Below are 24,107 nucleotides of genomic sequence, written 5' to 3' on the forward strand. Positions count from 1 at the left end.
AGGCTGGTGTGGAAAGGACGTCGGGGGTAAATTCAGTACATGTGTTTTTGTTGCATTTATTTGTGTTGAGGGAGCACACGAGATGCTGAAGATGCTGTTTACCCAGATGGGCCCGTGTCTGTTTCTCTGGGGTGGAATCCATGAATGTCAGCTGTTAGACTTCCAGCACTCTGGCCTGCAGTAATGAAACACCGCTTCTAGCCGGAAGTGGTCAGGTAGCTCCCATTATGGGTGCTCCCCAGACACTAATGGGTATTTTTTATGGTGAATTTAGTATTTGTGAAGGTGATGAATGGACAGAAGATCTTTGACATTTGACTAACTCTGATGTATTTCGTGAGAAACTAAAACTATCTAGTCCTCTCGTGTTAATCTTATTGTACAGTCAAGTAAACATGTCTAAAAGCATTCAGTAGGCATCTTGACCAGATGCCCAAACCAAATTCCCCCCATCTTTTTGATGGGGAGGAGCAGCAACTCCACTCTGAGCCCCTCCCTGATGACTGAGCTCCTAACCTTAACCCAAAGGGTCTCTTTTCTGCCGCTTGTATTCACATTCTTATTCTTTTGGTCCCGAGCCACAGCTCACGACCATAAGTGAGGGTTGGAATGCCTCATGACTCAGTTCAGTCTATTATAATGCACATATCAGTCAGACCTATGCTTAGAATCATTTTTTTGAATATACCACTGGTCAGTACCTGTTTCTTTATGGTCTCCGTCAGTTGTTTACATAGTTTCAGTACTGTTTTGTAAGATTTTCTCATTTCTAAAGATTTGTGAATGTATCGCAGACACAAACAGCTCAAAGTACATTTTCTTCCCTCATTTAAGATGTTGACTTTGGTTTTGTTATTCGACACATATTAAAACAATATATGGGACGAACATAGTCCAAGCTTAAGGAAGAAAAAAAGCCACATTTCGTTGCTTTTTGAATCTTGTAGAAAACATGCACTTTAAACAGGCTGATCGTCCCCACATCTTATGGTCTTTGTGAGCACAGCGACTGTCAGTTAAAAGCTTTGAAAAAGTGTTAGATGAGGTGAGTTGACGTTGATTTTTCTTTTTTTTTTTTAATCAAACTACCACAGTATCTCAGGTTCAAGAATGACCCTCCATGCTCAAATAACCGTTGCACTATGGAGGCCTTTAACTGTAAGTGGCAAAAAGGTGACGTATTTTCCAAGATTCACCAAATGTTCTGTTTTCTTGTGACGGATCGTTTTAGGTTGTTCTTTTTTTCTGAAGGAAGGATTTTTTTTTTTGTCAGTAAAAGAAAAAATTTCAATTATTTATCTAATCATTAATTTATTCTTTTGAATTATTTCTACTGAGCAATGGGTCCCGGTTGGGGAAAAAATGAGTCTCCCAAAAGAAATGAATGAAATAAAGTCAATGATTTACGGAAGAAAAAAAAACTCATTTCTAATTAATGAAAAATGATAAAAAAAAATTACCGACAAAAGAATATGAACTGAACAAAATTCTTAAAATGCCTTTCAGACATAAAGAACGATATCGATAGAAAGAAAAGGTCTTTTAAATCTTCACATGCTCGCCAGTCAGAACGTCTGGGGAAAAAATGAGCTGACTAATCTGCCCCCCCCCCAACATCCATCTGTATTGCTCAGATTGGCATGGACGTAGTATAGCAAAGGTTTTGTTCTCTTAATCCCATCAAGACAAAAGCTTGAAGGCATTTTGTTTATGAAACTCTTCCAGTTAAAACTGTGCTGCACATTGGGATTAAGCAGACTTGTGTTCTTACAGAGGACAGAAAACCAAATAGAAACTGTTTTTTTTTTGCTTCTTAAAAATGAAGTATCGGACTCTTTTGCTTCACTTATCGCTTCAGTGGTCGACATTTCAAAACACAGGATTTTTGTTGGTTTCTTATCAGCATTTCCTAGAACATCTTTGTTCTTGATAAATAAAGTCAGCAGTGCCCGACTATTCGGTTTAGAAATATGGTGGTTGGCTTTCTGCTGAGAGCACAACTAGATGTGTCTCAAGTGGAGGCTCTAAATTAGTCATACATAAGGGTGACTGTCTGCATTCACAGAGTGATAAAGTGAGGGCCTGTTGGGGGGTGTTTCCCTGTCTCACACTCAAAGCATGCTGGGATCATCTCCAGACAACCACAGCCAGAAATAGAATAAAGAGGGTAAGACACTTACCAAACTGTTTATTATGGGCAAGCATTAACTACAAGACCTTTATTGACATGTTGGCAGATAATGATAATATGTGAATGTACCATGTGTCACTGAATGATGCCACATCTGCGGGGGTAAATGTATCACATCAGACAGTCGTGTGGAGCTTTTAGAAATTGCAATTGCAAGAAGCAGGACCAACAGAAAGTGGACACCACAGAAGTGTTAGTCGCTATCTGCTAGACATGCCTGAGCTGGAAGCCACTTTTCGATAGCCGCACCACTCACTCTAACCGAGGGGGACTTTGATTTCCTTGCCAGGCTCCTGGGCTCTCCCGGCATATCTCCTGTGCCGTGGTGTCCTGAGAGCCTGGCACTCAGCAGCACTAGCAGGGGAGCAGAGAGTACAGACAGCCCTGGAGGAAGCAAATGGGGCCAGAGGTCTCTGACAGCAGGAGAGAGGAAGCAGGAGGCAGCACAGTGGGGAGGGAGTGTCAGCGTTTCAGAGAAAGAGACGGGTGATACAGTGTTGTCAGGATTCTGTGTGTGTTTGTGTCTCAGGCGTGTCAGTGTGAGATGTTCTGACCTTTATCCTGACTGACAGGTAGGGATGTCTTGATTAACAACTATCAAACACATCCACCTGGCACCTCATGCTGGGATTTTTCAGTGACCTGCAATACTAGAAGGTTGCCCTTTTCAAGTCATGAGGGTAGAAAAACAACAGAAACTAAACATCAGGGTATTTGCTGTCATAAAAAGTTCTTAACCTGTGGAAGCCTTTTTAATTGTCGGCAGATCAGCCACTGAGCTACAAAATAAGTGTCTAAATTCTGTTCACTTCTCCCTTTGCAGAGACTTTCAGTCTCATCTGAGCAGCAAAAAAAACTGGCTGTGAAAATGTCTTTGTCAAGTGACTCCAGAAGTCGAAGGTTTTAATTAGGATGTGTGAGTTCTCAAATTCTCAAATCCCCAAGCAATGTGCATTTCTCTATGTATTTATCTATCTATCTTTAAAGCTCTGTGCAGCATCACCATTCAATGAAACACTTTTTACAGTTTTCAAATTTAGAGTCTGAGAAGCCTTGAGAAATCAAAATTTCAGATTTAAAATACTTAAATGTACAAAAGGTTTAATAATATTAAGCTTTTTTTTTATTTATTCTTAATCGGATTCCAGGGATTATTCATAGATGAACTATGAAAATATAACTTTCATTAGCTTGTCTTCAGTGCCAGTTTATGGGGCTCAACATGACTCCAGGGAGCAATGCATCGTTTCTAGTGCATTGTAAAGATTCCTGTTGAAGTTAAATGAATACTTTTGCCTTTTATTAATCACTTCTGCAAATGGAAGGTTTTAAATACCCATGATGTGCTTTTTCTCGTTTTCTGGCTTATCTGAAGTGTTAAAATAAGATGCTATAACTTCAGTCGTCAAAAACCAGGTATACGCACGTTTAAGTATTTTTATGCAGTAGTCTCAACCTCGTTCACGAGACATCTTTTTTTTTTCCACACCCCTTTGGCCAGGATTTCCTCTGATGGTCAATTTTCTCCAGGCAGTGCATCCTCGTTAGAGAGTGCAGGACCCAGTTTAGGGCCCAATTTCTTTTCCCCAGCCAGCACTATAGTCATGAAAATGCAAGGAACTGTTCCCTTCACTGACTACAGTTTTATGAACAAGGCCCCCTAGGACCCTGGCTTTGCAGAGAGACTGAAGCTAAAAGGCAAAGCTGATTCAACAGCAAAAAGGTTCAGAACCGCAAGCAAAGAGTGAAACTGTTTCAAAGATCAGTAGTATCTGCATTAGGCATGTAAATGCATTTTAGCCCATCATGGGTAGAGTGAGTAAAAAAGGCAGCTAAGGGGATGGGGGGGGGGGGGGGGGGGGGGGCTACTGTAACCTTATGTTAATATATAATTAATAAATGTTCAGGGGGCAATCAAAATAATCCATTTGTTGCTGTAGTTTGTATTTACAACCCCTCCCCCATACATTGCACGTATTGGGTACCAAGAACAGCATAATTGCTGTTAGCCTTAGGTAACAATAAAAAAGTGTGTGATGACATCACTTTTTCTAGTTCTTTGAGCAGATGTTTTCTGGCTCAGTCTGCATTTTGCTACACTTCCTGGTTCCTGGTTGGATTTCCAACTGGGGCCATTGAGTTTGTATGTTCTCTCTCAGGGTTCTCTCCGGGTACTCCGGCTTCCTCCCAAAAACACACGATAGGTTCATTGGGGACTCTAAATTGTCCCCAGGAGTGAGTGTGAGCGTGGATGGTTGTTTGTGTCGTTTGTCTCTGAGGCCCCGTGATGGACTGTCGACCTGTCCAGGGTGTACCCTGCCTCTCTAATGACAGCTGGGATGGGCTCCACTGATGATTCCCTAAATGCTACAATTTGCTCACCTGAGGCCATATTCTGAGTTGCTGTTAGCTTAGCCAAGAAACACCATGTTCAGCAGATATTCCTTTACCGTGTAACTACAGCAGTCCAAAGAGGAAAAGCAAACATTGGCCTGGAGCAGGACAAGGTTAAGGGTATTATGTTTGGTGCAATTTGTAGTTTGTGCCTCTAGATGTCACTATATCCCACACAGTGGACCTTTAATTTTCTCACTCCTTCTGTTACTAAATTATGTGTAAGAGTTCTTGATTTGGTGACCATACAATAATATTTTTCCCCACTGTTCTTCTCAGAGGATTTTTGTCTGTATCTTTATTCGAGTGGTAAGTATTTTTCACACTGGCCCGTTTACAAGATCTCCTGAATAAGTTTGTCAGTAAACATGTGCAACGATGAGATGCAATGTATTTGTGATTAAGGATGAGACGCCTCTTTTGTAATGTGGGCTGAATTATGTCCACTCACAACCTAGATTCATGTGTTGAAGAAGAACGCATGAATCCACACGTCTGGACCTGAAAGAAGTGGTGCAAAGTAGACTAAAGGAGGCATGGATAAACAACATTTTTCCTGTTAAAAAAATGTATTAAAACCTGTTGTGTAATAGATGCAATATTTTGCTTTATTAGTTAATTACTTTATCATTTAATAACCAGTCAGATGGACATGAAACAGAAGCTCTGAAGCACGAGTAATAACATCATGACTAACTGATAGCCGGAGGCATTCACCATAGAATGCCTTTATCGGATTTTTGCTTCTATCAATATGGTAAACGATTAACTCATAACATGTTCAGGCTTTTCTAACATGACATCCCAAAAATAGTTACCTAAACAGGAAGCGGTGGACTCGTTCCTTATTCAAATACAATTTATTGGTTTTCCTTTTTACATGTATTGCAGTGGGATATAAGTGACAGTGATGTTTGCATTGTGACGAGCTTGCATCTTTATAGCCACACACACAAAGAATATAGAACATGTATGTGGAGACTACGATAACTGCTAGGCACTGGGTATGCACAGTATATATTATGGGGTGTGACAGCTGTAGAGTTGTTCAATAAAAAATAAAAAATCTGGTCTACGACACAGAAACATACGGACTGCACAGTTATCGCCTGATTTCCCAGAGGGGTACCTCCTGAGATCTTCTGTTTGCTTCAAGGGACTTACGGCAGGGAGCTCGGCGTACATTAGCAAGTCAAGCCACGTGTCTGTAGTGTTAAGAAAACGGTTGTTTTTTGTATTGAGCTAAAAATGAGGTGAGTGACTTTCATCTTGAATATGGTTACTCGCACTAAGAAGTCTGGGATCTGAGGACGAAAGCAAGAGTGAACAAAGGAAGCAGCGATGTAAAGGAAATAGATGAATTCAGTCTCATATTGAATCACATTGTACTGTATCCAGTAATGCTTAATTCCCATCCATTAACCCAAAGACACAAACTGACAAATACTGTTTTCATCTCTGGAGAAGCTGTATCACTGAAGTAAAAGGCTTTATGTGGAAAGTATGAAAGAAAAAAACAAAAAAAAAAGCAGTTTGAAATTAAAAGCACACAACTCGGCAAACACAGATGCCTCTAAAAACGCTGCTGCAGCCGTGTGTGTGCGTGGCACAGCCGTTGTCTTTGCCAAAGCCTTAAGGGGGTGTTCTGACAGAGCTGAGCGGCTGAGTTGTTGTCACATTTACATAACATAAACAAACATGTTCGTAAAGTTGCAAAAAAAAGAGCGTAAATCACTTTTACAGAGTTCTGGCCAACATGCTGATTAGATGTCAGAGCGCTGAAAGGAAAGAAACGACAAACCCGAAAGCAGAGTTGCTCGAAAGATGAGATTCTTTTAACTGGGCCGGGGTGTGAGAGTACGGTAAACAAAAAAATAAAGTATACATAGAAGGGGAAAGCATGCAGACCTCACAGCAACTGGCTGATGATTATATACAAACTCTGGGTGGTCCTGTAGGCAACTGTAGAAAAAGAAGTCTTACATCTTCTGGAATGGAGACTGCGTCCTCTGCTCTAATTATCATGTTCAAGTAATACCAGACGATAATATGCATTATGTCAGCTTAAAAAGACGTTCCTTATTCAAGCACAGTCCTTTTTTTTTTTAAAACATCATTTCAAGTGAACTAGGCTACATAAATAACTAGTCCAGTTTACATGATGCACACTATGTTTCCACATAGAAACAGCCATGTAAGTCAAGTTACTTTTGAGAGAAGATTGTGGTTTAAATACGAACACCTGCTTGTATTGTAAAAAGAGACATTTAAAACAAATTCTCAGTAAAGTTAGGAAAGTCAAAATCTGAAATGTTGCATCTCGCACTCACACCGCAAGAATGCAACAGAGCAGCCTCTGCATAAAGTTCCCACTCAAACCGTTATTGCTTTGTGTCTGGGACGTCACATTCTGACATAATAGCTGAAGGAGGGGGGTTGATTTGTATGGGATAAGTTCTGTGAAAATGTGTGGGGGGAAAAAGCAGGCTTTGGAACTCACTCTTATTTTTTTAGGGTTCATTGTGATTTTTGGGCTTCATTTTGAACTTTTTAAAAGTTACTTCTATGTGACAGTGATTTGATTTTAGGTACTGACCCAGAGAATCTTAGCAGTTAGTCTCTTTCTTGTTTGTCTTTTACTCTCACACAACTCTCTTCGACTGTGTGTCATTTAGAATCCTAAAACCAATTTTGTCACTAAATAACATTTTCCGCCCCAAGACAACACCCTCGGTCTAAATGTAAAGTTTAGTAAAACTCTGATCTCACATCAAGCTGCTACCAACTATGTTTGAGCCTCAGAAATGACATTCAGGGGCATAAATTTGACTTAAAAAAAAACAAAACACAATTGACCTCACAATCCCCTTAAAAATACTTAGAAATTGGCAACTATGTCCACTTTTGAACTTTCAAGGTGGATAACAATACAGGAACAGAAAGCAAACAAAATTAAAATGCAGAACGATCATATCAGAGAATCTCATTATTCGCACTGTATAATGAAATCCAGCCAAAGGAGAATAATAACGGTCCCAAACAAGCCCGGGGGATTCCAATTTCCACTCTCGTTACCCAGTAATGGTTCAGGCATTAGTGAGATGAGGTGAATAGAATGTCGAGTCCAGGAGAAAAGGGTCCCCATCCTAATGCTTTTGGACACAAATCAGCGGCATCCGATGAATTCTTACTGAGGCATCAATGACAGAGGCACACTGCAATATACATCCTGCAAAGGTACTGTACTGTCCTTGGCTGTGGGTCAGAAGTGTGGCATTAACAGCAGAGTTGAGCGCCGCCAGAGTTTCATTATTTGTGTGAATTGACTTTGGCATAGTGTCACATTGTCCAAACTGCTGCAGAGGAAAAGTGAAACTCGGGGCTAGAAAAAGAGTGAATTTACATTTTGACAATGGGAGTCTGAATTCATAATTAAACGAGTATAAAATTTCTTGTGTTAACTGGCAGTGAAATGCAATTCATAAAAGTATATCATACTAATATTTCCACAAAGGGAGGGGGTGTCACCACATATAATCCATAAAAAAATCAGCCTCGAGAGGGAAATGTTTACTTGTGAATCTTAAAGCTGCATCAATCGTTTCTTGGCCACATGAGGTCAGAAGTGCAGAACAGAATAAACTTGTTTATTTTACCTGATCAAACTGCTTAGTTTGATCTGTTAATTGATGGTGCCTGTTTGTACATCAAGCAGAGATGAGCAACTTAAAGTTGCAATTGAAGGAATTATGATCTATAGTAACATTTTCAGCTAAAAAAATTTTCTTTGATGAGCAGAAAAGCGTTGTTGAAGGTTCTTTGTTCCATAAATGTTCAATAAAGTGTGTTTATTAAGCAAAAGCAACAAGCTAAATGAGATGGAAAATGCTCAGAGGAGATACAGAGTTGAGTGTTCATCCTCTGTAGGCATATTAAGCTTAAAGTAAAAGGATTGATGCAGCTTTAAATTAAACAAACACTGTAATTTTTGTTTTAGAAATTGATGTCTTGGCCCGAACAAGATAATTATTGTATATGAGCTTAAGAGCCTTGGGGCCGACATATTTGTCAGTGTATGGACTACCAGAGGCAGGGAAGACTTAAATAATTGAGTTTTAATACAATCATCTATTCATATTAATACACTGGGGGAAATATGACTTAATATACTGTGGGAAGGTGAGCCAGAGGAGAGTGTATTTGCCACAAATATGTTACATCATCTCCCATTTAATTTGTGCTGACTTAATTTAATGGATCAATTAAAATGTATAACTGCAAAAAAAAAAAACACTTCACTTTCAATTAAACCACAATTTTCCTTTTATGAGATCGCAGCCAGTGCATCACAAGATGCAGTAGTAAAACTCCATTAAAGTGCCAACTTCTGATATCTGAAGCAGGTCCCTGAATGTCTTTTAGTCCCATTCGACCCCAAGTTTGCATTAATAGAGGTGAATGAGAGGTTAATGAAGCATATGCTGTTGACTATGTTGTGAAAGAAGCTACTTTACCACTACTGATTTGTGCAACTACATTTGTGAGTAGAGACATCTCAGCGATGCCGTTTCAAACGTCACCCTGTGGACTTCGGCGTGTTAGAATAGTTTCTTCTGAGGTGCATCCCTGCTAACTCAACATTCATACATTCGGCTAGTCAAACCAGGCCAGAAAGAAGAGGAACATGGTCCCGCAATCATGCTCCTCATTGGGTTACTCTCCCAGAAAAGTTCAAGATCACAAGTTTGAGGATAGTCTGGATCTGACTTTGATGTGGTCTGTCTCTGGAAGGCTCACTATAGAGTCCTTCTTGGGTCGTCCCGAGTCTGCCTGACCTGTTCCCTTACTCCCTACTGCCAGCCCCACTCCAGCTGCAAAACCATGTACAGAACCTGGCAGCGAAGCTACAGGGAAAGCCCCCACTGACATTTGGTGGGGGAGTACCACTCTATGTGGTATAGCGCTCCGGACGCTTGTGTGACCTGATGAGGTATGAGGGGGTCCAATGGAAGTGGAAGAGACTCGTGTAGACTGGGGTGGACTTGGGGCACCTGGTTGCACCCCCTCATGAGGCAGTGAGGGCTGAGAGGCTGACAGTGCCCTGGCATCTTGGTTCAGGCTGCCCATTTGCAAGGAATGGGTGCTCTTATGTGTGCTGAGCCGGTGTGCAGGGCTGGCAAAATGCTGCTGGGCCAGGGACAGCTGAGAGCCTGATATGGGACCAGCCAGGGCACTGGACCCATACTGGAATGATCGTCCTCCAGCTGCCAGAGGGCTTTGGACAGGAGGGCTAGCCAAGACTGGAGCAAAGGCACCAGAAGCAAGAAGCTGGGACTGGAGTGGAGAAGCTGAGACAGGGCTGGATACACTCTGCATCACCTGGAATCTCCTCACCATCCTGGGAGACTGCAGGGTCCCAGTTCCTACTGAGTTCCCTTGCAGGGGGGGGCAAAAGTTCATGGCCACAGCCTGCTGCAAAGTGGCAATTGCTGAATCTCGGGATTGGGTGGAGGAAGCTGGAGGAGTAAAAATCCCACCGGGTAGAGGAGGCGTCATGGACATGGCCCGCGGCCGTGGCAAATCCACCTGTTGAACCATCTCCCGATCGTATTTCACGATTTCCTGGATCATCTCATTCTCACGGTTGTTGAAAACACCAGAGTTGAGATCATGCTGAACTTTATGCATCAGGATTGAGTTCTTCTTGCCTGTAATGACATGGAAACAAAAATACTGTAGCAGTGTTGTGAACAGTAAAGTTTGGTTGTTGTGCATTCTTGCGATTCTTTGTCAAACAGAAGCAGCAGCAGGAACTCATATATCCCTAGTGAGGCTGGATATGCTACTGAATATATACTTATTTTATATATATATATATAGATACAAAAAAGCTTTCACACAGAAATCCACCACAGAGAAACACTTGGAGACAGCAATACCCAATACTCAGTGCTTCTTATTCCTGGTTGTGTGTACTGCAGAGTGCAGGTGATGTGAGAGAGCATGAGCCGAAAAATGCTGACTAGCTGCTTACCTCCTAGAGGTGATACAGGCTGATTCAAAGGACTATGCTAGTTTAGGTTTAGTTTAGGTTAAGTTGGGAAATTACAAGACATGTGATTAACTGTATTAGATAAGTAACATCAGCAAATCAGAATAAGACCCCGACATAAGAGGGGAAATATGCTCTCTGATTGAGCAGTGAATGCACAGAGCATGCAGTATACATTAAGGAGCTGTAGAAATGCCAAGATCAAAACTCATAAGCCTGTGCCGTCCTGACCATTCTGACATGACTTTTCACCAGTTCATACCTTAGTTTAGATGTCTCTGATGACTTATGCAGTCCATGTTACTTGTGACAAGAAGTCTTCTGATGTCAGACTGTGAAAAGCTTGCAGTAATAAACTGCTTTTCACTCAAAAACAAACTTCGACTTAAGACTGAAACAGTGAGTCCCAGCTTGCTTGAAACTGAATGCAGGTTACTGTGGAGTAATCCCACTAGGTCTTGGCAAACATGTCTGCACAACCATTGCTAAGGCAGACTAATTCTCTGAAAGCAGGTGTGTATTTGAGTGGAGGGGCCAGTGGGGTCAAGCAACAGCTGTAAAGATCAAGACAATCGGACAGCACAAGATCACATTAACCATTGTCAGGTCACCAAGATGAGTATGTTAGAGATAACATGTCTGTTTCCTCTTATCTAATAACCAGGTAGGGTGATAGATGAGGTAAAACAAGCTCTCTTTCTCTTTTTAATGAGGAGCCTAGTTCCTTCTGACCAGTGAAGTAACTGCTTTAGGTTTGAGGAAAGGTAACTAATGATGAGATGAGGCAGACAAACTCTCAATATGACAGCTGTTACCCAGTAAGCATTAGAGTCACTTCACTTTTCCATGAATTAAGCTGAATTAGGTTTGAATTATAAGAAGAAACTATTCTACTTCATATAGCATAAAAACAAGATTTCTGCTGCTTGTAAGTCTTCTCAGTTGCATCCAGATGAAGTAGTCGATGGCCGCCTTTTGTTCCGCTCTCTTGTCAAGATGATCCCACACTGCTTCAATAATGTTGAGGTCCGGAGAGGATTCATCCCTCCATAAGACCTGTTGCCACGGATTTTCAGCCCAGTTCTTGTGTCATTTGGCCTACCTCAGACCATTTCTGACAAAGCTTCACTGAACAGATGATGGGTCAGGTCTTAGCTGTATTTTTACATTTTTTTTGTATTTCTTAAGGACATCACTTTTATCACTGCGACCTCTTCTTTTTCTTTTTTTCCTCCATTTGTCTAGTTACCTCAACATTTTTAAGAACAGAATGCACTCCATGCAGAGACCTGCCAAGTTTTTGTCCAATAGCTTTTTGGGAATCACCTGGTGCAGAAATACAATTTCATAATGTCAAACATATCAATGCAACAGGGTGCTAGTAAAGTGTCCCATGCTGCAACATAAGATTGATTCATCCCTTGATTTAAGTGACTTAACAATCAAAGAAAAACTTTTGGAGACCTTCAGAGAACCTTGGGAGCTATTGCTGAAGACCACTTTAAAAGATTACAAGAAAGTCTGGCTCCTTGGAAGCAAAATATGCAAAAAATTAAAAGTGTCTCAAGACTTTATGCTACAATGTGATTCCTCACCACTGTCTGCTTGGTTCTCCAGTACAGAAGGCGGTCTAGAGAGCTGACAGGAAAGCTAGATTATTAGTCAGCACAACAGCCTGAGAGATACCCACATAATGGAGAGATCAATGAAGGATTGTTCCTCCCTAACCCAGCCAGCTGTCTTGCCAGAAGGAGAAGCACAGGAGGACGAAGATGACTGCGATATGCCCTACGCATTGCTTGCATATTGCATGGGTTACATGTACATTATGGTCTAAATGACAAATGGTATGGCAATCTAAGCTTAGTACTGAGAGCCTATCCTTAGGATTTGAGGGACAAGGCAGAAGAATCCCTAGTTGGTGTGCTGTATCATGGAAAAACATGTCTGGAATGCTGAATGTTCCTCCTTGACGAGCAGCTTTTTTCTTTTCCAGGATATGGTGGCGGTCTTTCTTATTGTAAAGTATACTCTCCAGAAAAATCTATAAAATGGCAGATGAGATGTGTGGGGCTCTGCCAGCAAAGTTATCATTCTGGAGTAATGATCAGCCCGCAGATGCTACAAATGTCAAAAACTGACTTGCTGATGGCACAAACGAGAAAAAAAAGCCAGTGCATCTGATTGGAAGCCAGGGAGGTGCAGAAGTTAATTGGTGGCGTTGACACCTTTGAAGCAGTTTGTAAGCTGAAGCGACCTCATTTGCAGAACTCGATAGCACCCACAGATATAACACCGTTGCTTTCACAGCAATGCACTCACGAAAATATAACACTTCCATTTCCTCTTTTATCACTGCTGTTTAGTTTACAGTGACAAGATACAAAAGCTTGTGTCCTAATGTTTCGATTCTGGCATGTGATTTTCTTCTGCGTGTTTGATTCTGGTTTCTTGTGTTTTGTTTTTTTTGTGATGCCCGCAGAGCCTAATAGGAATGTTTTTCTGGCGACTAGGCTTTGAAGCAGATTTGCCAGTCTTTTGCCCGAATTCGTTATCTGGCAGACTGAGGACTGCACATGTGTGGAATCTGGCTGCCATGGCAACGCCTGACAGGTGGCAGATGTGGAGCTCTTGTGCACATGTCAAGTGTAATCATGTGACAGGGATGTGAAATCAGCGGCATAGCTGACCTGGAAAGGGTGTTGGTGGCGGCTGTGGGTAGCGGGGGGGCGGGAGGTCGTAGGTTACATTGTGAAGAAAAAAACAACCGCCAATCTCATCAGCGAGCATGAAAATATGTTTGTATGCGTTTCAGTTTTCAAACTAAGAATGCTCGCAGTCACTGCTGATCCATCTTTTAACTGAAGCATTTCAACGGCTACATATGTTAAAAACAGTTCTCCATAACGGCACATCCACACAAACAAAGGATTCACATTTTCACCCTACCCTCCTCTCCTTCACCCCATCACATGAGATCATTCATAAGGTACATCCCAGCTGTCTAACAGTACAATGAGACATCACATTATTCAAATTAATTCACTTCCTTTCACTTAATTTCCTCTTAGGAAATGACACGTGCTTATGAAGGCTGCATACATTTGTTGTTTTTTTTATCAGTGGGGCATTATGATAATAGTCCAAAAATAAATGTCAGAGACACATTCCAGAAATACTGACTAGATAAACTGTGATAAATTGTGTAGTTCTGACTTAAGACGTTATCTCTTTGTTAGTGTAGGTTGACAGGAAAACCTGAGAGTAATCAAATGCCATTCAGTTTTTTTTTCTCGTTGTTCTAATCTGAATGATGTGATTGGGAGGCCTTTATGCAGGTTATCATTTCCCAGATTTCATCTGGTGACAGCTCCAAAAACTACTCAAACCAAACTAAAATACAATTTCAAAGAGGTGAGAACAAACCCAAAAGCTTTGCTGTTGTAACATGTGACATGTAGCCTGTGTCACATTACAGGAAATGCTCCACAGGCTCCACCAGTCCTCCTCTTTATTGAACAAGGTGGCGGCCTTACCTATCCTGTCCAGTCTGTCGATGGCAACTGTCTCAAAGGCCCTCCTCATCATGGGATACTCCTCCAGCACTTCGTTGAAATTATCCACGGAGAGCGAGTACAGGCGACAGTAGGTGTCTGCTCGCACACTGGCTGTCCGTCTGCCACGAGTCAGCAGACAGATCTCTGGTGGGGTGAAAGGGAAAGCAGGTATGACAGAGACCAGAAAATGTCAGAACGTCAGGCACTGGTGGAGAAAAGAACAGACTCCATGAAGGAGAGTTTTTTTTTTTTCTGAGTAGTCACTGCCATCAAATAAAACTTGAATAAATTTTTTGAAGCCTGTGATCAGAATGATTTGGGTATGCAGAGGCTGTGTATAGTCACTATTACCCACTGGAAAAAAACAAAAAAACACTGAGTATTCCCTCCACCAGTGACACTATATTGACAGCTGTGCACACACTATATTTAGAGCTTTATTACGTTCTCTTTTTTTTTTAGTATTTTTTACTCTTTGGCTTCCCTTTTTTAAGGGCTGGGGCTGACTGTTGTCTTGACAACCATATGCCCTCCTTTTCCCTCGCCTGGAAAGGTCGAACTCCTCTGACTCTCTGTGGGAAAGGGAGAAAATAACGAATCCCAAAGACATTCCACTTAGAACACACATACATGCTCTGCACTGAAATGGACAGAGGCTACCTTGTTCATAACTGAAGTGTATCAGCAGAAGGAATGCAAAAATATCGACTCACCAACGAAAAGCATGTATTTGCCATCAGTGTAAGCTGTCCTCATGTTATTAGAGGTGCAGTTTGTTATTTTGAAAAACAAGCTAATTTAATGAGAAATAAATGGAAAGAGCTACTTCGCTTTTCATTATGAACATTCACCGAAGCTAGCACCAGCATCCAGCTGGCTTAGCTCACCAAAAACAGTGAAAGGTGAAAAACAGCTAACCACTGTCTTTCCACAGATGCATACATGCCATCAATACATGGCAGACTCACTTCATGCTTCAAACTCAAAGCTAATGAGGAAGTTACCTAGATGTAACTATGTGCTCCATCTGTAATCCAAATTTTAAATTAAAAAATTAATTACAAGATAGAGAAAGAAAATAAATCAAATGTTTACAATGAAACATTTTACTATTTTTATTTTTACAATTTTTGTTCATTTCTAAATTTGTTGGCAGCAACACATCAAAAATAAAATTAGGACAGGGCCATGTTTAGCACTGTGTACCATCCCCTCTTCTTCTAACAAGAAGAATGACATATTTTGTTCTAAAACCTTTACATACCTTTTAGCATAGATGGGGCCTTTTTATTTTTCCACTTTGCTTCAGCCCTTTTTAAATGAGCTTTGGCTCAGAGAAGACAGCGGCGTTTCTTAATCAAGTTCACAAATGGCTCCCTCTTTCCATGATTGAGCTTTAACCTGCATTTGTGGATGGAACGGTGAATTGTGTCCACAGACAATGACTTCTGGAAGTGTTCCTGAGCCAGAGCAGTGATTATCATTACAGAATAATGCACTTCTGTCTGAGGGTTCAAAGGTATCACAGGTATCCAATAATGATTTCCAGCCATGTTTCTTGTGACGTCTCCAGATTCTTTTATTATCAATTACTTTTCCAGCCTTTTGTCTCCCAACTTTTTAGAGATGAGCAGCTGCCAGCAAATTCAAGATTAACATTTTTATGAAAATAGTACCGTGTAGTAATGTTTTACTCAGCGTCTCCATTTTTTGGAAATTGGAGTTGTATATGATAAATTATTTCTTGCCCTATGCAAGCTGAACTATTTGGCTTTTTGTTGCACTTTACATCATCTGGTCCACTTTATTATAAACTGTTCTATGAAGATGCAAAGACATGACGATTAACATATTTTGTGCCCCACTTTTGGAAAAACTCTGGCCCGAACATCCTTTCATAAAGTCTCAATTGGGATCTTCCTGCTCAAACATAACACAGTCATTTGCATATCGCCAGCATCATTAGTGGGCAGTGCAAAGTGCTGGGAGAGGATAATAACGCTAATGAAACCACAAGGGCTCAATAAAAGGGCTGTTCAAACCATTGGATAACCATTTGTGGTTTGTGGTGCCATCCTTAGATATGTTGAAGCATACAGAGAATTGCTGGTCAGTTTGAGTGAATTTTAGCAGAACATGAATATTAACTAGTTCTACGTGGGTACAAATTAACTTGTTTGTTTAGCATGGAACACATTGTTTTCTATTTCCTTTACTAGGTAAAAAATTACCAGAAATGCTCTTTTAATATTTCACTGCTTGATGCATTTGAAAGGAAACTTCTCCTTTGTCTTTATCTTTATATTTACATTTATATTTATAGTTATATTTATTGATATGATTGGATAGTGAAGTGGTAAGATTGCTGCCTTTCATATGGGTGACCAGGATTTGAATCCTGACCCCCTTAGACGAGACCCCCCTACGCCATCTTCCTACCTGGGATATGAGTGTAAGTCGCTTTGGATAAAAGTTTCTGCCAAATGCATAAACACATATTTGGATCCATGTAGACAACCTGTTTCCCTAATCCAGGTGGAAAGAAGTTGACTTACCAAGTGGGGCACTAAACAGGCTGTTAAAAAAGTTGTTTTATAAAGTGTTTTTTGGTTGGGTCTGACAAGATCGCCTCAATGAAGTCACCAGTCATATCTCCTGTTCATCTTGAAAGACTATAAAAGACTATTATTCAAAACTGGCACAGAGAAACTGGGACTCTCCCGGACTCACAGGGTGTTATGATCCTGGCATGTTACTTCAGTGCTAGTTATCCTTTAATCAATGTCTCCACTGAGCTCCACTGTAAGACCAGGTTAAGGAAGTACACCTTTAGAATTCCAAGGCACCATCATCTTTACATGGAACCACATGAGTAATCTAAATCAAATTAAATGGTAAATGGTAAATGGTAAATGGACTTGTACTTGTATAGCGCTTTTCTAGTCTAACTGACCACTCAAAGCGCTTCACTGCATGCTGCATTCACCCCACTCACACACATTCATACAGCACGTCTTAAGATTCATAACTACGTGCTTTTCTAATCATTCATACAGACATTCATACCCCCAATGATACAAATTAATTAATTAACATTTCGGGTGTGAACATCGGACCTCTGGGTGCGTTGTGGTGTCTAAGAATTGAGTTTATCTCATAGCATCCAGCAGATGTTAGATCAGATTAGGATTTTCAGGGTGTGGAATTTGGTTAAATCTTTTGGCTCCTGAGTAGAATGGTTGGGCGCATTGTCCTATGAGGGGGGCGCACCATTAGGTGCTTTGTCTGCAGGAAAGTTCAAGTCATTGTCCATTGAGTGTATTTGCCTGTACACAGCTTTGCCTTTCTCAAAAAACACAGTCCAGTTTTAAACTTTTCTGTAAGATAAATCTGAACAAAACTATGACCAGGTCTGATCTGTAAGTAAACCCTAAAAAAACAGCCACAGCACATTGTGTCCGGTGATGTTAACATCACCATCTACTTTCTTTTCTTGCAAATTCAGATATTTCACCACAGATACACACAATGCAGTGATTAAATCATGTTGTCCCTCCAAGTCAAGCAGATTGTTAGTTGTGTGCATGGAGACCTGTGATTTCCTCCACGTTGGCAAGCATGACTTCAAACTCTCTTTCCTTGACATTGCAAATGGTTCCATCATCACAGTTCTGATGTGCTAATCAGCTGTTATTAATTAGACCTGTGTGTGTGCTGTGCAGTTGTGTCACTACAACAGTGCTCGGAGCAGCAGGCACATTTTCTATAACCACAGTGAACTCCAGTATGCTGACAAGGGCACCCAGCTTTAAAAATGCAACCCGTTCAATTTAGCCGCAGCACTTAGGAAAGCACACATGAATTTGTGCTAGAGCATGCCTGTGTGGGTTTGTGTTATGATGGTGGCTGAGGCTCCACTTGTTCCTAAATAGCCACAGAGGGACAACTGCTGGAGGAAAAGGGACAGAAGTGGCTGTAAGGCATCGCTGTGCAAGAGGGCCAAATAAAATGTGTAAGGGTGTACTACAACACACAATACTACAACAAAAATGAATGTGAAATACCTCCAAAGTAGGAGCCATCCATAAGCTTCATGCCAATGTTTCCTTTGGTCAGGACGCTCACCACCCCGTGTTGGATGAAGTACATCTTCTTGCCGATGGTACCCTCTCTGATGATGTAGTCCCCTGGCTGGAAGACTTCAAATCTCAGTTTGGTCAGCATGGCTGTCACAAAGTTGGGATCGGCGTTGGCGAAAAGCGGCATGGAGGCCACCAGCTTACGGCAATTGAAATTGACAATTTCCTAAATGGTGACAGGAGACAGTGGTGTGTTGAGAATTTACTGCTGGTTATACAACTGCTAACATGTTAATGGCCGCAAGGGTTGAGTTCATTTGGCATATTTAAAATTTTTCATGTTGAAGTTGTTTCCATTTACAGTTTTTAAGATATTTCCAACTATGGTGTAATTCAGTGATACAATCATCCAAAATTTAGTGACCACGTGTTAAGTAAAGCTTAGTTGAAAACTTAAATTCAGCCATGCATCTTTGAACCACAGGGTGATTCTCAAGTAAGTGGAAATACCAGAATGGTATTGTTTTCACTTTCAAAACTTTTAACAGTTCAGGAGCTGCAAGCTAGCCCTGTGCCCCCGGATATAGTCCGGGATAGTGGAAGCAAAGCCAAGCAATAAGCCGAGGCACTCGGCAAGCCGACCAGGTGCTCACTTGCCTCAGAAGCTACTAGCTCCAGTCTAGCCCAGTTCCTAGGCATATGTAGCCAGGTGCTCCCAGAGCTTGCAGCTTCCATGGCAAGTGGGCTTACAGTTGGCTTGCAGCTGGGCCAGAAGTTTGCTCTGCTAGCTCCTGGCTAGTCTGGTTCCAGGCCCTATCTAGTCTAGCACTCCCAAAGCTAGTGACTTATGTGATTAGCTCCCATTTGACTGGGATCGAGTGAACAAGCTTCTTTCAGCTTCCCACAGCTCACTGAGTGCGATGGTTTATTGTTCGGTCTGGCTTGTGCTGTGTTCTCCACCTAGCCTTTTCTAAATTCTTCTCAGCCAGCAAGTGTCTCATATCATCTGCTCCTCACAGCACATGCAAATAAGCTGTACAGCGCGCTGCAAGGAGTCAGGATTGCTTTTTAAGCTGGCTCCTCCAACTCTACATCAAACATGCAGGCTGTGGGACCTCACCTTTCTGAGACTTTCAGTGGTGCTCTGCAGATTCAAGGCAGAAATCCTTAGCCATAGCACTGATGACTGATTTTGCTCATGATGTGTCTTGTAACACACAGCAAATATCTTATGGATGTTTCAAAAGCTAAATCCTTGAAATTTAATGAACTAAGACTTTAAAGCTATCTGAAATGTAATTTGAGCTGTTTGTGAAGAAAGAGGAGTTTGTTTAAGGCATACTGCTGAAAACTGGGATGAAGTAAGTGTGCTTCATTGAATGACTACAAAGTAAGTAATAAGCAAATTGCTACAGAGGATAATGGTTATTTAATTCCTGACATCTTTATTCCTATTATTAGAGGAAGAGACCAAAACAGAGCAGAGCAATCAAATGAAAACACTCCAATCCAGTTACTTAGTGGACAGATAAAAATGTGTATATTTATGGGTGAATAAGTACAACTACAGTGAATGTTTGAGGGATGTCATACCTCGCGCAGAGGCTCATTAAGCTCCTCCAGGATGCTCTCTTCATCAAACATCTTGCCCTGGTATCTGTGCTCATAGTAGTCGTGGATTTTCTGTCGGAAGTCAGCCGGTAGTTTGTGGAAAGACATGTACTGCTCCACTTGCTTGTACTAGAAGATGATAATGGTGTGAGAGAGCAAGCAGAAGCATGAATCAATTAAAAAAGCAGGAAGCAGCAATTGTTCTGTAAACGTTGATAAGTTCAGATAAGCATCATTGTGATCAAATGTGTGAGGCTGGACACACCACTCACTGTCACTGAAAAAGCCCATTTGTCAGACCGTTACCACCAGTGTCAGCACTGAAACTATTGAGATGTACATGTGAGCTCTGCTGACATCCTTTGACCCATTTCTAACTTGTAGCTACCAGAGGAAAACTGCAATGAAGCTGTTGAGGAAATATGACAGCTCTATAAAGCCCGCAAGGATTCATCACGCTCCGCTGTGTTTAGAGAAGAAACCCACTATGACTGTACATGTTAACCACAATCACTTTCCCTCCTTGGTAAAATTGGTTTATCGATGCTTCCTGTTTTTGTTTGTTTAGTTTTTTCTTTTCTTACAGGGCAAATGTTCAGAAAATATAATCGTGCTCTCCATGGGGACAACATGTGTTATTTTTGATGTGAGAAAAATAAGTACAGTCTGACAGCTCTTCTATGATCAGTGAAGACATGCTGCAGGCAAATAATCAAACAGAACCAGTGGCCATTTGCGCTCTCAAGATTCTATTCAAGGAAAGCTGTTTGTTATTTAAACTGGAATTGATGAATATGTAAGTATATGGATTAAAAAAATGAGGCAGACTCCAGCATATCGTGTTTGCTCACTTGAAGGTCAAACTAAACCCAAATGATTTGCATCATTGCTTCCTCAGCACTGTTACTGTTATCTACATTAAATGCAACTATGAATGTCCACTGCTCTCAGCTCATCATATCACATTTCATGCCTGGATTCCCTGTAGAAATAACAGCCGCTGGATCTACTCTGTGGCCTCTCCTATAAGGTGGAATTGCAAGGTATCACTTGGGGAATGAATGGTGTTATCACTCCTAATTCACTCTACACAAATGGCTCTGCTTTATTTATATATCATGAGCATGTGTTATCAGTGCCTCACACGTCACTACCTTCCTGTAAATGCAAAGCAACAACTGATCGTTGGGATACACACACTGCAACACCCTGAGGGTGTAAAAAGTGGCCATGATTTAGAGCAATAGGTCAACAAAATAGCCTCTGAAACTAATGAGAGCTTATTGCTTCATGTTATATCAACAACTGACCCATTGGGACAAAAAAAGATCCAGAAATTTCTAACACACACACAAACAACAAAGGTCGAGATCTCGCAAATCTCCACTTGGGTGTTTGAGATGTTTTAAATTTAAATTTTTGCCTCTTTCCCAAGTGTGTGTGTTTGTGTGTGTGAATTAGTGTGAGTCAACCCTCTGTGGGAAAAAAACTGTCAATCAGAGGAAAAATACATTTTCAGCAGAGGGGTGAAGGAGAGTCTTCCCCTCTCCAAACTAACAGCGGGATTTAAAGGATGTGACATTTATGAAGGCAGAGGTTGGGAGGTCAGGTGGAGGTCAGGTGGAGGTCAGGTGGAGGGTGGGGCACTGACAGTGACCTTGCTTATAACAGTCAGTGACATGTGCATTGGTCAGGAAATTGCATTTTGTCACACTGCGAGGTGACATATGGCTCAGAGAATAAAATGGAGAGTTGACCCCGACGGCACGACTCACGCGGTAAATCACAATATCCTTAATACAGAACAGACTAGCTGTCACGGCAGGACATCTTTCATTTTGATTCCTTGCTGTGCAGGAGGGGTTTCTCTTTATGTATAAGGTGAAGGGGGAGTTGTTTTAACAATGTAAGAGCTGGGAGACAAGTGACATAAGGAAACCTGAAAGGGATGTTGATTAGAAATTCATGTTATCTGCTTTAATTCTTCTAACTCTAGTTTTTCACTCTGCACTCTCACTCTGTCTCTACATTCTTTCATTTCCTTTTCCCTTTCTTTCACTTTCTATTCCCTGCTCACAGTACATGCTCTTCCGTAGTGTAGCGCATGTGGTGCACAGGTAAACAGTACGGCTCAAGCATACAGCACACATGAACTCAAACATGACAAAATATCATGTCATTTTGGATCATGCTCTTTTAAATGAACCAAATAGTGAAATTACACCTGCAAAGAAAACTCTATATAATTATTTTCTTTCAAACCCCTTTTAAACTCCACCTCCACCTCTAGTTGGTTACCATAGGTCATGATTTATTTAGCTTTAAAAGCTATGGTGTAAAAAAAATTGTCTTCCTGAGCCAACTTACCCCAAAATAAAAAAGACTTCATCCATTATTTTTCAATTTACTAATTAATTATTTTATCACAGTGGATTCCCAATAAATCACTCTCTCTCAAACGCATTCAGATTCACCTTCGAGTTGCTTCATATAACCCTCCCAGTTCATCGTGCTTTTTTTCTGGGTTAGGTCCATAGAGCCGTGCGAGCCCTGCATTCTTAAGTTCAACTCTGCATACTTTTAAAAGTTAGGTTTTAAAAGTATCGCACCTCAGATCAAAATTTCATCCTTTTTTTTCTGATTTCTTTTTATTTCTTTTCAAGCCTCGCCAATCGATCCCTTTGGTGGCACTTCTACTCCACAATCACACACTAATGAGCATACCTGTGGCAAAAGTGAGCGTGAGGTTCGATGTCTTGTCATAAAATTCTAAAGAGAAGATGACTCGTATCAAAATAGCTGATTGCTAAGCTCCCACTTCTTTGACTTCGGAATCTTTTTCACAGTTTTTTACATGCTTCAATCATTTGAAGCATTTGTCAAATTGAGACGCTTCATTTCATAGCTACTTCCTCATATTTGCTTTTGGTCTCTGTGTGATTCCTATGCTCACCAGCCACTGTGTTAGGTAAACCTATGTAATCTCATGTAATCCACCACAATAGCTCTGCCATGAAATGTGTCAGAGCTTAGACATTTTCAGCAGTTATTCTACCTTTGTTTATCCTTGAGGTCATTATAGTGACCGAGCTGCATTACATTTCTTACTGTTTCTAATGGTTTGATGCGTCAGGCAACGTGTGTTCATGAGGTGGACTTCAGTAAGTCTGCATGGCTGGTGTGTTGGCACAGCATGACCCATAAACTCACTGAAACTTGACAAAGTCCTCCCCATTTGTCATGTGTCAGTAACAATAAAGATTGAGCCAACTTCCAGAGTGTCCGGCTCATTCAGTCAAGCAGAGGGATAAACTTGGAGGCTTCTATTAAGTGTTTCCTGCCCGAGGATTCGGAGTGTGACAGTCTCAATTAAACTGGAATGACATCTCCCTCTCGGCCCCTTCGTGGCTGGTGAAGAATCTGAGCTTTATTGACTTCCTCAGCGTTAGACTCAGATTAGTGACCATGTCACTCAAAAGCCAGGGAGTTGGGACTCAAATGACCTCGTGTTGAAATGCTTATGACTAAGCTATAGTTTATAGTTCACATTTATAGCCAAAGACACACCTCCTCGAGGAGTATTTACCATTTAGAAGTGGAAAAAGACTGGATTTCCAAACATTCTGATGACTTTTCCAGCTTTCAAGTCTGAGCAGAAGCAAATCCGTCTGTATCACGTGGATCTAAAATCATCGTGGTACAGAATCCATTTCATGAGACTTCCTGCAATTCTTGTATGAAACTGACAAATGGTTTACATTTGTAAAATTAAATCTGCCTCTCTCAGCCCATGGGCTTTATGGGCAGCAGAAGTAGCAAAAAGGATTTTTTTAATTATTTTTTTTTAAATGGGACATAAAGTCCTTAGTTAGTGGGCTGCAGCATGATACATGGCTGTCGTTGTAAGCTGCTACAGAGGGAAAGGAGAAATTGAATTGGCCTTCTTATTAATGGGCCATGTTTTTGAGCGTCATGGCTCAGGATGTGATACGCCTTGTGTGTGTGTGTGTGTGTGTGTGTGTGTGTGTGTCTGTGTGTGCGTGAGAGATGCCCTGCCTGTGACTTAAGCAGTATCCTTTTAACTTACTGACTGCCCAACAGAGACAGACATCATAAACTCCCAGAGTTTGTGTTTGTTAGTGATGTTAGAATTGATTTACACTAACACAAAAAGATGAATTTATGTCATGAATCCTGTGTTGGAGGAATCAGTGTTTTAAACT

The 24,107-nt window shown here is 41.1% G+C and overlaps 1 protein-coding gene across 1 annotated transcript in view; it reads right to left on the reverse strand.

Annotated features, from left to right (window-relative positions):
• Positions 1-4,456: 4,456 nt before the first annotated feature.
• Positions 4,457-24,107, reverse strand: part of hcn2b (hyperpolarization activated cyclic nucleotide-gated potassium channel 2b) — a 44,204-nt gene continuing 24,553 nt past the window's right edge. Inside the window, exons 5-8 of the mRNA XM_072389776.1 lie at positions 19,867-20,013; positions 18,259-18,499; positions 14,174-14,338; positions 4,457-10,293 (exon numbers count right to left, since the gene is read on the reverse strand). Coding sequence (XP_072245877.1) covers positions 9,323-10,293; positions 14,174-14,338; positions 18,259-18,499; positions 19,867-20,013 — 1,524 coding nt within the window. The 3' untranslated portion in view covers positions 4,457-9,322. The remainder of the gene's footprint in view (positions 10,294-14,173; positions 14,339-18,258; positions 18,500-19,866; positions 20,014-24,107) is intronic.

The sequence above is a fragment of the Leuresthes tenuis genome, unplaced genomic scaffold (genome assembly GCF_036924035.1).
Source record: "Leuresthes tenuis unplaced genomic scaffold, fLeuTen1.0.hap1 SCAF_7, whole genome shotgun sequence".
Taxonomy (NCBI): Eukaryota; Metazoa; Chordata; class Actinopteri; order Atheriniformes; family Atherinopsidae; genus Leuresthes; species Leuresthes tenuis.